At 24.0% G+C, this 13,104-nt stretch overlaps 2 protein-coding genes across 5 annotated transcripts in view; both read right to left on the bottom strand.

The window, feature by feature from the left end:
- Positions 1-5,911, bottom strand: part of LOC112596070 (cytoplasmic polyadenylation element-binding protein 2) — a 113,968-nt gene extending 108,057 nt beyond the window's left edge. The window contains exons 1-3 of one of the 2 annotated variants that reach the window (XM_025341548.1): positions 5,289-5,911; positions 3,303-3,543; positions 3,067-3,236 (exon numbers count right to left, since the gene is read on the bottom strand). In XM_025341548.1, coding sequence (XP_025197333.1) covers positions 3,067-3,236; positions 3,303-3,543; positions 5,289-5,723 — 846 coding nt within the window. In that variant the 5' untranslated portion in view covers positions 5,724-5,911. Of the gene's footprint in view, positions 1-3,066; positions 3,544-5,288 lie in introns of both variants that reach the window. The other variant, XM_025341547.1, reaches the window with a different exon arrangement.
- Positions 5,912-10,027: 4,116 nt separating this feature from the next.
- LOC112596000 (alpha-ketoglutarate-dependent taurine dioxygenase-like) lies at positions 10,028-12,564 on the bottom strand. Of its 3 annotated transcripts, none has more exons than XM_025341436.1 (6): positions 12,486-12,564; positions 12,289-12,377; positions 11,943-12,137; positions 11,271-11,512; positions 11,034-11,189; positions 10,028-10,220 (listed from the first exon to the last, which is right to left on the bottom strand). In XM_025341436.1, the coding sequence occupies exons 2-6, from the start codon at positions 12,359-12,361 to the stop codon at positions 10,077-10,079; spliced, it is 810 nt and encodes a 269-aa protein (XP_025197221.1). In that variant the 5' UTR covers positions 12,362-12,377; positions 12,486-12,564; the 3' UTR covers positions 10,028-10,076. The 3 variants fall into 3 exon arrangements, with proteins under 3 accessions (XP_025197221.1, XP_025197222.1, XP_025197220.1); XM_025341437.1 differs by having other exon boundaries at positions 12,479-12,546; XM_025341435.1 differs by lacking the exon at positions 12,486-12,564 and having other exon boundaries at positions 12,289-12,418.
- Between the last annotated feature and the right edge of the window lie 540 nt (positions 12,565-13,104).

Below are 13,104 nucleotides of genomic sequence, written 5' to 3'. Positions count from 1 at the left end.
CGTCGGCTACCTTTTGAAACAATGTATCAAAAAAAAAAAAAACGACAACGACAACGAAAAAACACTATATCAATGTGACAACCTGATTTTCGTTTTTAGATTTGTTTAAAAATATATTTTAAATTATACTTTTACAGTAACTAAATACAATTTAATGCACCAAACTATTTAAATTACTTAAAAAATTGAATTTTGTCGTTTATTTAATGTAAAAATATTTATAACACATTTCACGAAAATAATTGAAAAATAATGGTTTCTTCTTCAGCGAATAATAAATAGTTTCAAAATAAATTTTGAGACGTGACTATTGTAATAAGACTACAAACATTTTAAGAGGTAAATCCTCTTAAGAGAACTTTTAAATGAAACTTTACTGAATAGAATTGGGTTTATAAAGGTCTAGGATGGTTTTACCTTAACACAATCATTACACAAATTACTATACTCTTATTAAAGAAGAGGTACAATAAGACACGAAAGAATGATTGTTGTAAATATATGATCATTTTAACAAAACATTATGTGTGTAGGTAGTAAAGCCTCAGTTGGAGTAAAAAAACAATTGAATATGACTAGTCTACACATTAAATATATATTATTATTAATACGCAGAAATATTTTGATAAAAAAAAAAAATGAAATGGAAAATTTAGATTATTTATATAGCATATGTTTTTAGTTAAATAAATATAAACTAAATAATTTAACTTTTATCAAAAACATTAAAATGTTGGTATTTGAGTTATTGAAGGGCGTGTATAATTATTTTATTTAAGCTAAGTTTTTGAGTTTTTGCATGTTTAGATTTAACATTTATACTATAACAATACAATACTGGTAATTTAAAAGTTATTATACCCTTAATTATTAAATATAAATATTTATACGCCTAATAGATAGTTACCTATAGATATTAAATAAAAACAATATTTGTAAACATAATCCTATTTTTTAACATAGTGAAACATATTTTTAATATTTTTATTAAACTAGTATTTTACGTAAATACTTTTTGAAATAATGATTTATAATTCATATAATAAAGGTTAAAAATAATAACAGACAACAAAAGTAAGCATGTCATTCATTTACCAATATCCCGCAGAGATTCCTGTTAATGGTATGAAGGATTTAATATGGTGGTGGTATAAATAAGCAAGAAAAACGTATTTAATCGGCAATGCTAAAGGAGTATTCACAAAAGATAGAAAAGAGTGGAAAAGGATTCGTTAATAAAACAACAGACTTGGCATAATGCCGCCATTACTCATAAGAATTGTTTTCCTAAGTTTTCCTTGGAGTAACAAATAAAACAACAGCATAGGATAATGCTTGGGTAGTTGGACCTTCCTAATCGGTCTACCGATTAATTAAACGGAAATAATTCAATTTCAAAGAATACAAAATTAATCTTCACTAAAACAAGCGAATAAATGTATTCATTTTACCAATAAGTTAGAAAAACTATATTACTAAACTTTATTTTAGAGATCTGTAAATGAATAAAATTTGTTGATCATTATAATTGACACCTTAAAAAAATACGTATTCAAATTATTCATAAACGGAAGTAACACTCTTTAAAAATAGTACAATTAATATTTCTAATGTGTTTTCTATTTGACTTAAAAACAGTAAATACACATTTTAAATAATTTATAGAAAACAAACACGATAAAAAATCTCATCATTATTAAACTACTTTATCAAGTAAATAGATATTTAAACTTGAAATTTAAAAAAAAATGTTGTAGGTACCTATTGTACTTAAAATAAGTTAGACAACTTTATTGCTATTGAAAAAGAACACTAAAAAAATATTTTAGTATAAAACACAGGTTATAGACTACATAATTTTACAATTATAACTTCTATTTATGCTCTGAACTGAATTAAAGATAAGTTTATTTAAAATTTATTATCTATGTTATTAAAGTTTAAAGTTATAAAAATAACTTTTATATAATAATTGAAAATTATAAATTTAATCGTTTAATACAATTGCTAAGTAATTTAAATATTACTCAAGGTAGTATTTGTATACATATTGTTAAAACCATATAAATAACATATTATACGAGTACATTGATGTCCATGTTAAAATCTTGACAGAAAAAAAATAACTGAATACATTATCAAATCATTAATGAAAATTACATACAAGGAGTCCCACAAAGGTTAATACAATGTATCTTTATTTGAATCACTTAGATCTTTTGATATTATCTCAATGCAAGATAATTGAGTGCTGTGATATTAATTTATAAAAATGCATAAGTCAGATAATTCACAAAATGAATTATTGCAATGGAATATAATTTTGAATAAAGCTGCACTTAATAAAATATTTTTAAAATATTTTCTTACAAATAGAAAAATTACTGAAAAATTTAAAAAATAAGATCACATACCCATTCAAAATATAAATGTAGTTTGATCACCAGTAGATGTACATGACTATTAGAAACACTTAGAGTATTAATTTTATTCTAAAATGTATTAAAAAATATAATTGTAAAACTAATATATTTTTACTGCACTTAAAATCTAAAAAGTATTTATTGCTTGATGCTCCTAAGTTATGACTTATTCATTTATTAATCATACCTATGTATGATAATTATATATCATAAGTATGAAATTATTTACAGATATTTACTATTAACTAAAAAACACCAATGTACTTGATTTAATAGAGAAAATCACTAAATAAATACCTATTAAATAACTGTTTTCACTAATGAGGATAATTTTTTATTGTTTTTTTTTAATAGATACTTGCTTTTCATTTGTTTAATTTTTAATTTCTTATTAGCTAACTATAATTATCAAAATGTAAAAACTTTTTATTAACAAACAAGGCAATAATTAAATATAGAAAAATAAGAGGCCTAGATATAACAAATAAATTTTAAATTATAATACATAAAAACCTAGTGATATTTTTAAATATAAAAAACAGGTACTTCTCCCAACTCCTGATATTCTAACCTTAACAATTAATAATCCTATTGCTCAAGTACCAATATAAACTATGACCCATAATAATTTTAAAAATCTTACCTGATAACTCATTGTGTCTGTCTCATCGATGTTGTTAATATCAAATGTTGTAGAATTTTGATTGAATAATCCTTTTCCCGGGTAAGAAGTACTACGTCTAAATTTTGATGAATTTGTAGGAGTAGATTGATGTTGATGATGATTGTAATTAGTATTTGGCTTACGACCAGCTAAAGCATGCATTGGATTCAAATTAGGTACAGAACGACCACGATTCCATGATGAACCAGCTATACCACTTTGATTTTGACTAGAGTTAAGCCACGAGTTCTGATGAGACTGTGACCAAGAATATCCCTTACTGGCCATGTACAGGTTCTGCGGATGAGCTGACTGTTGCAGTTGCCTAGACAGATTGTGAGGGAAATTATGCGTAGCGCCAGATGCTTGACGTCTATGATGATGTTGCTGTGGTTGCTGTTGTTGTTGCTGGTGATGAGGTCCCAAGCCAGTATTGTACAAAGTGTTAGGGAAATTCTAAAAAACATTAAATTTTAAATCCATCCATCAATTTGAATAGCCATAAACAACTTATAACTAAATTTAAAACTATGTTATATATAAATTTAATTTATCATTCTTTTTAAGTACCATAAGGAAAATGTTCATATCTAACAAAACTTTATAATAAATAGGAATTGTTTAATTCTTGAATGAAACTAGAAATAACAATAACAATAATTTACATAAATAAGTAGACATTTCTTAAAAAAAAAAAACCACTAAATAAATATGACAATAATTGGTGCTTATTTTTTATATTTCATAAAAAATAAAATATATTCATGAAAACTTTATTATTTAGATAATTATAATAAAACAGCTTTATTTTCTTAATCTTTTTAATAAAATTTTAAAAATATTAATAATTGAACTTACATTAAGATAAAAGTACATAGATATTTCTTATAATTGTGAAATAATTAACTAGGTAAGAATGTAAATAAATATAAATTAAAATTAAAAATAATGAATTGATGGGATTTTAATAATTTTAATAGATTTAATGTACTTATTGATGTTTTATTTAAATTCGACAACTATTAACTAAATTTTAATCAATATGTATAAATACATAGTAAATCAATCAAATACCTATAGGTACAAGAATATGATAAATAATTATTATTACTTATTTTTAATTTTTTAAATAAATTACAAGACTTAAGTATAATCAAATTTTCAATTAACTAAAATTGTTAAACATTTAAATTTAACATATTTTTTACTATTTTTTATCTAATAGGTACCTACCTATTTAAAACCAATAAATAACAGTAAATATTGTTATTTGTGAAAACTTAAAGTTATTTTTAAAGCATACATTCACTATTAATGATATGCATTTATCAAAATATCCATCTTTCCTCCTAAGTTTAAATAAATACGTGGTTAAAGAATAGAGATCAGTTAAATATTATAAGATATAGATACCTAAGTAAACTTAATATAATTTCCAGATTTTTTTTAAATAAATACTTACTAATAACAATAAATATTTATTAAATTCATAATTTTCATTTTTTTTTTTTTTTTTTTTTTTTTTTTAATTTAAATAAATATATTTTATTTTTTTCAAAAATATTAAAAAACTATATTTACTATCAAACTTAATATTCAACAAAATTTTGAATTCTCTAAAATGGTATATTATTTACTAAAAACTTACACTAAACATTCAAGCAAAAATTAGGGAGCTGAGAGCTTAAAGAGACTTAAAAATATCAAATAACATTATAACTGGTTAGCTAAAAAAAGCTAGTTTTTAGAAAAAAATATCTTAATATTTTACTTTATTTAGTGAAAAAATATAAGTTTCCAAAAATGTGTGCATACATAATAAAAAATTACATTTATAATTAGATAAAAAATTAACTATTAAATTGCTTAAAGTATTAATAATTAAATATCATTAAATTATAAATAAGTATAGGTACCTAATGTAATACATTTAAAATAATTCATATAAAAATAAATAATTCCTGATGAAAAATCCTGAGCATCAAGCATTTAAAAGTAATAAGTAAAATAAATGTAGATACAAGTAAATATATTCTTATTTGTTTAATTATAAAGACAAGTGAAAAATAAAAATAAAATTAAAAACACAAGTATAGAAAAATGTCTCAACTACCTATTGATTGGTAAAAATACATAAATATAACTGTTAACTTTATACATATATTTATAAAATTGTTATATTTTTTTAATGCATAACTTACAGCGTTGTTTGCAGCCGCAGATGCATTTAACCCATGTATTAACGTATCATCAACAGATGCTGACCATAGACTAGACGTAGACGAGTTGGTCGACGAGTTTATCACATTAAGACTAGCTTCATTGTTATAAGATGATGGTAACTGCATTTGTGGGCCGCCCGACGATTTATCACCTCCACCACCACCACCTAACACTGCCAACACAGAATCTTCTTTGACAGTGCCTTTGGTGGAGGGCAGCTGTTGGTGATCGCCGTTGACCGGTGACGGTGAGATCTGCTGTTTGACGGCGACGTCCTGCAACTGCTGTGGGCCGTCGTCTGCAAAATACGACTGTGACGACGACGACGACGATGGCAATCCGGACGTGTTCACCGACGATTGGTACTCGATAGAACTTAAACTAGAATTTACACTAAATTTGTACTCCCCCATTTATAGAATATCACGAACGGTCCCGTGCGGAATTATGATATGCCGCGCGCGAACCTCTCCTGCTCGAAACGCACACGTCTGAATATTATATTATATTAAATAGTATAACAGATTTCGAAAACCGACAACAGAAGACCGCTGCGGAATATTATTTATATATATATATAAATATATTTATAATTGGGATAATAATACAATATTATATTATATTATTTATTTTTTTTTTTTCATATATAATATAATAATATACGGTGTTTTGCGCTTGAAATTTTGATTTAAAAAAAAAAAAAAAATTTAACTAGAGCTGCGGCTGCAAACGGGCACGTTGGCCACCCGCTGATAACACGACTGCACGAGCCGAAACGCGATAGCAGCGGCGGCAGCAGCTTGTCGGCTACTCCCCCACCTCTCCGCACAACAACCGACGCGCCGCGAGTTCTACACCACCAACGGAAAGCCGCCAATCATATGTTTATTGGCAATTTTCGGATTCGACGCACTTCGTCGCTGTCGTCGTCAACACTCGGAGTTTCTCGACTTGGCGTTGGAATGATGTATTATTATTATTATTATTATTATTGTTATGACATTATTATTATTATTAAATTTAGTATTTACTACCTATTTAACCATTTAGGTAACTCCATAGCGTCGTAATTTATTTATTAATTGTAAGTCGTACTTATAATTGTAATATTACAATTTCAATATAAATTGAAATTTATTGTTTTTTTAAATAAAATAATGATAATAATATTAAAAACAAGACGTCAAGACAAACAAATACAGTGCTAATATAATTATTATACATCTCAATTTCTACAATTATGTGCCAGTAGTGGTGTACTCATACGTTTATTAAATTAAATCAAATACCTGCTATATTGCTGTATTGTGTGCGATAATTATACCTTTACGGCTTTATTCATTCGGATACTTACTACTGTAATAGTAGTCGAATGCCTAATACAGTTAGTCTCTACTCTCTAATGCTAACAAGTAACAGTCCACAGACCACAGTAAACATCTATTAGTACCTACAATAAATTAAACGAATGTAGTTATGTCTACCTAAAAATAATTATAATAGACTAGGTACCTGAGATATTGTTATTATGTTATAACTTATAAATAGGTATACATGAATATTTTTGTTTTTTCAATAAAATAAGTGTTTACTATTTACCTTTAAAATTCACCATCATATTCTATAGATCTATATTATTATAGGAATAAGTACATATAATAGTTCTATACAGGCGATCCATTTAGTGTAATATTAATATTTTTAAGTCATAAAACAACAACATTTTTCAAAAACTATAAATTATATACATATCGATTTATTTTTTTTTTTAATAATGACACATTTTTAATTGTTTTTTTTAAACAGAATAATTTTTGAAATACTTATAAAAAATCGAATCTTACACGAGTAATTTAATGAAACAACTTATAAAATATTTCAATTTTTAACTTTTTATGAACGGAATAGTATAGCAAAATTTTGGCCTACTACTTTGTTCCTTAAAATTTAAAATACCTTCTTATAATTTCTAAGTTAAACGCTTACTGTGTTTATATAATATGAATAACATATACTAAATAGGTAATAATAATAATAACATATGCTAAATTATACTAAATTTGATTTGTATATGTATAAATACCAAAAATCATATTCTGCTTCGAAATATGAAATTAAAAATGTATATACATATATTTATGCAAGAGTATAAATTTTTTTTCTTAAAATGTTACCGTTTTCTGAATTAATTACGTCTTACGGTAAATATATCATCCCATAAAATAATCATTAATTTATAGACTATGACTATGATAATAACTTAAGTAATAATATCATAGCTGTACAAGTACAATTATATCTACAGTTATACTGTCATAGCTCTTCGTTATAATTTATAATAATATAGATATAGACTATAGACGCAGTGGACAGTGGCCTACAGTGAGCAGTTGTATATTATATAAAGCGACATGAAACTTCTATCTAAATTTTGTTGCTTTATGTTGTCCCATCGGATGTATCACATATATTGTTCTTGTCAAATTTTAAAATGATAGTTTGAGTTAGCTATATACCTTTAGTATTACCTACTATATAATAAATAAAATATATAATATATAATAAATAATATGGCGATCATTCCCCTATCAGGCTATTGTTTTTTTTTTTTTTTAAGTCCCATTAAGAAGTTTAAAACTTTTTGAAACTTTAAAAAAATAGCATTCTGAATGTTAGCATAAAAAAACAATTACAATTTTTTAACTTGATTTTAAATTTAGTTATTTTATTCATATATAGATATTAAGGTAAATAGGTACCTAATATATATTTGATATTTTACATGGGTATTTTAAAATTTTATCATGTTTAACGTATAAGTGATACCTAGTGGTAAATATAAATAAGTACATAATGTTAATATAATAAAACTAAATATATACTTATCATTTATCAATAGTAACTATAACTCAATAAAGTACAAGGTAGGTACCTAAAGTGAATTAATATTATTTAACAGTTATAGTAAAATGTATAAAAGATACAAATAATAAATACTATTATATTGCTGCTGTAATTTCAGTTTATCATTACAATTATATAACATATTAACAGCTAAAATAACTAATATCTAGATAGGTTAGGTAATGATAGAAATTGTTACCACCAGAGCAAAATGAAATTTGTTATCAAAACATATAAGTACCTATTTTTATTATTGCAATTATAAATTTATAATATATTTCTTACTGTTTATCCTATTTCTAGGTAATTTTATTAATTTATTAGAGGATAAGTATCTAGTATATACCTATTATTCACACATGCATAAATATTATATAGTAGGTATATAGTATATACCTACAACTGGCTACTAATATAACATGTAGATATTTAGCGATTAATTATCTAAATAAATTATAATATTAACTAAGTACCTAAAAACTAAATTTTATAGTTATGATTATTAATAATCATAGGTATAAATTAGAAGGGGGCTTAGCTCTAAGCTAAGCAGAAAATACAATGTTAATACACGTTAATTTATACTTCAAACACTCTTAATTTTTTAACCATATTTATCCCTGTATTAATAAGATACCTAAGTTACTTCAAATAAAAATGTATATAACCTTATTTCATTATAATTTATAGGTACCTACTACTAAAACTATGAACAATGAATAGGTACCAACCTACCTACTTATACAATAAATTTTGTTCTTTGCACAATTTAACCCCTCCTAATTTACTATACTAAAATGCTTGCATTAGTTATATAAGTATATCAGTAAATGTACTATTAAAAATTTAAATTTCTTCTACTAACCTAATATCACTGAATTATTAATTAGATAATCAATATTAATATCTATACAGTAGGTACCTATACGGCTATACATAATAATATAAATATACAATTTTTTTTTTGGTTAATAGCAAAGTTAAAACTTACAACTAACAATACTAATGTTCAACCATGTCACAAGAACTTTACCACATAGGCTGCATACTTTTGTGTTTGAATCATCATACATTCATGCAGGTGATATTATTTACCAACTAAAGTTAAACTTTCAACATCAACTGAGTACCTACTGACAAAGACAGAATAACATATATAATGAACCATCAAATTTCTATAGTCTTAAAATATCAATAGGACTTTAACTATTTGAGTAGATAATTATTGAATCTAGAAAATTATAATTAATTACTATGTATCAACGTCTATCGTATATACACATATAGTTATGTATACTGAAACTGATATATATTAAAAAATGTTGATGTTTCTATTTTATAAAAATAATATTCAAAATTTAAACATTAACTATCAATAACTTTAAAGCCAAATATAAGTAGATCAAAATTAAGCAATAATAAAACTATAATAACTATTATTTTTAAATTTTTACTTATAATTTATTTTGTATACTTATTCATATTAGTGTATCACACTTATTGGGTTATAATAATAAGAAAGGAACTTATAAATTGTAATTGTTCGTGTATAAAAATTTATGAAATATTTTTCATATACATATAAAACAATATAATAATAGTAGATTTTTTGTTCATTTTAATATTATTCAACAAAGGATAATACAACTAATATCACTTACTAGTTTGGTATAACCATTGATTTATTCACTGTTGATTAAGTGAGAATAACATAAATGACAATTTATTTAAGGATAATATAGAAAAAAAAGTATTTATTAAAAAATAAAACAATAATATATATTTTTCAATAAAATACATAACAAATGTTTAAGAATATTAAAATCATAGCAGTAGTTATATTTAAAAAAATATTTTATTTTTTACTTTTTTGGTGGATGTGTTCCTTTAATAGTAGTTCTATGTAGAACTCTGAGACCAACTTCACTTCTGGGTGCCTGTGTACTCGAGTGAGCAAAATGTCCAACAGCTAAGTTATCAGATATAATGAAATCCCCTGGTTCCCACTAAACAATAAAATTAAATAAATATTATTAAAGAACTTCTTAACATAAAATGTTTAAATGAAAATTACAAACAATTTATTATTTATAAACAAATAATAGTGCGTTTGAAATAAATACAGCATTCTAAACATAAAATAAATTATTTTAACTATGTATTTTCTTAATTTTTTTATAAACGTCAACAATTAATAGTTTTGGAAAATTATATTAGGAATTCAGAGTTTTTTTTTAGGATGAGGAATCAAAATAATTTAAAAAATACATTTTTTATCTGCAGATAACATTTATCTGAGAATAATTACCCATTTAAACTTTATAGTTTAAATTAATGTAATACAGATGGTCGAACTATTAATAAACAATAGGAAAAAAGTTTTTTTTTTTTTTTTATATGATTCATGATTAAACCATATTAATATGCCAATATTTAAACGTTTTTATCTCATGAAATAATTTTAAAAAATCTAAAATGTCAAGTAATAAAAGAGATTTTTTAAAGTAACTTCAACATTAGACATTAGTGTGAAAAATATATAAGTTTTAATTTCTAAATTTAATTATATATTTATTAGTATTAATTAATTTTTAATACACTACAATATATTACCAAAATAAAGTCAATTCAGCCAGAAGAAATTATTATAATTAATATTATAACTTATAAGTACATATATTTTTTATATATACTTTATATAATTTTGTTATAACTTTTTAACAATAATAGTGAATAATTTAAAAAAATATATAGTAAAAATTGGTAATTAAATTTGAAATCGTTATTTTTTTTTTTTAGGTATAAAATAAAATATATACCTTGTGTACATATATAAGCTTTCCATTATCTTGATTGATTTTATTGTTTATTGAACCTAAAAGTTCTTTGTATTCTTCATGGCTAGCAATTGATTCTGATGGAAGTTTATAGTTCCAAATAAATCCAGTAGTCATTCCCAAATGAAAACATAACACCTATAATTATAATAACTATTAATGTTATAATTAATTATAAACAATAAATATAATTTCAAAAAAGTTTTTAATGATACACACTGGTTTGCCTGTTCGAGGATGACTATATATCAGTGGATGGATAGGTGACGATCTTCTATCACTAACCATCCAAGCTCGATTCCAAGTATCATAAGTATCTTTATCCAAACTTTGAATCAACTCTGTCAGTGGAATAAATAATGTATGTCCTTCTTTAGGTACACACGGCATATGATACAAAGAATAACTAAATGGTGCAGGTTGAAATGTCCCATCTATGTGCCAACCCGATCGTCCAACACCTTGAATAATATATAGCTAATTATAAAATTATATTATTTTGATATTAGATTAATTAAATAAAAATTATACTCAGATAAACTCAAATATCAAATTTTTATAATAATAGTAACTTTTTTGATATTTTCCGGCAAGTTAAAAAAAAAACAAACTCTTTATTATTAAAAAACTATTTTATGAATATATCCATACAAACATAGATATCAATTATTTTCATATTAAAAAGTTTATTAAAATGCATTGTTTAATAATGTAATTATTCTAGTATAAATGGGTATTATAGACGTAAATTTTTTGTGAAGTTTAAATAATAAAATATGTGCACTAATAGATACCTATTTGACAAAAATAATTACTAATTAAGATTTGATAAAAAAATTTAAATGTCTACATAAAGAAGTAAATTTCATTAATATATATAGACATATTTACCTGTACATCCTTCATTTTCATCATTGGATACTCGAAACACATCAGGATGAGGTGATTTCTTATGTTTGTAGAATGTAGATTCTAACTCTCCAAACCAACGACTAATCTCAACATGTCTATCACCACTTATTACACCTTGATCTTTAAATATTAAGATTCTATGTTTTGTAACATCTTCCTGTATCTGTTTAATAACTGAAAATGTAATGTATTTCATAAAAATATATTATGATATAATTAAATTACAAGTTAACTAAACATGGTAAGTAGATAAATCAATTAACTGTTTTAAAAAAAATATAAATATGAAACACAGCTATTAAAGATTATGAAACATAAATATTACTTTCAGGACTTGTTTCAGTTTTTAAGTCAACCCCATGCACTTCACATCCTAATGGCTTCAAAATTTTTTTCATCTTATAGAAAATATTTCTAAACATAAATTATACAACAGATTATTATTATTATACTATTAAAATTATATTATTAAAATAACTTCTGTATTAAAATATGCAAACTATTATTAAACGAACCGCGTACATGTAAAAAAAATAAAATACAATAAAAGAACTTTGAAGTTTCAAGTTTGAGTTCAGTTATTTTTCACTTTACTTTGTTGTTATCTCTACTCAAACATAATACTATGTGATAAAAATGATAAAACTTATCAAATATACATAATCAACTAAACGTAAAATCATATTGCCGCCCAAAAATAATCAGTTTTTGTGAGTGATGAATGATGAATGATGATAATATAACAATAACAATATTATTTACTTATATATTTTATAATAGTTATAAATTTATAATATTTTAAATCAAGAGTCGACAGACGGCAACCCGCGGTCCGCGATGCCAATTTATAATTAATATAAAAATATTGTAAACCACATTATTGTTTACAAATGGTAATTATTGAGTTACAAAGTGACGAAAGTTTTTAAACTGCTTTTCACGATGGCCACAACTTAGTTCAGTTTTATTCGAGTCTCTGGGAAACAAATGTTATCCGCGTTTAGAAATTAGAAGTGCGAATATTTGTAAATTAACTTTTTCACTAATGAAATATTGAAAAAGAAAATATACCTACTTCGCTATTATACGATGGTTACTTGAATGCTATAGGTATTGAAAATCTTTACATCGAAAATCAAAC

Source organism: Melanaphis sacchari, unplaced genomic scaffold, assembly GCF_002803265.2.
Source record: "Melanaphis sacchari strain LSU unplaced genomic scaffold, SCAv2.0 Contig2_pilon_pilon, whole genome shotgun sequence".
Taxonomy (NCBI): Eukaryota; Metazoa; Arthropoda; class Insecta; order Hemiptera; family Aphididae; genus Melanaphis; species Melanaphis sacchari.
The sequence above is the reverse complement of the archived record's forward strand: the minus strand, read 5'-3'. Positions and strand labels throughout refer to the sequence as shown.

Excerpts from the sequence above, each read along its gene's own strand:
- LOC112596000 (XM_025341435.1), bottom strand. The coding sequence starts at position 12,385 with ATGTTTAGAAATATTTTCTATAAGATGAAAAAAATTTTGAAGCCATTA. Across the intron at positions 11,513-11,942 it reads TGAAAATGAAGGATGTACAG|GTGTTGGACGATCGGGTTGG; the intron begins GTAAATATGTCT and ends ATATTATTCAAG. Across the intron at positions 10,221-11,033 it reads AGCTTATATATGTACACAAG|TGGGAACCAGGGGATTTCAT; the intron begins GTATATATTTTA and ends TTTATTGTTTAG.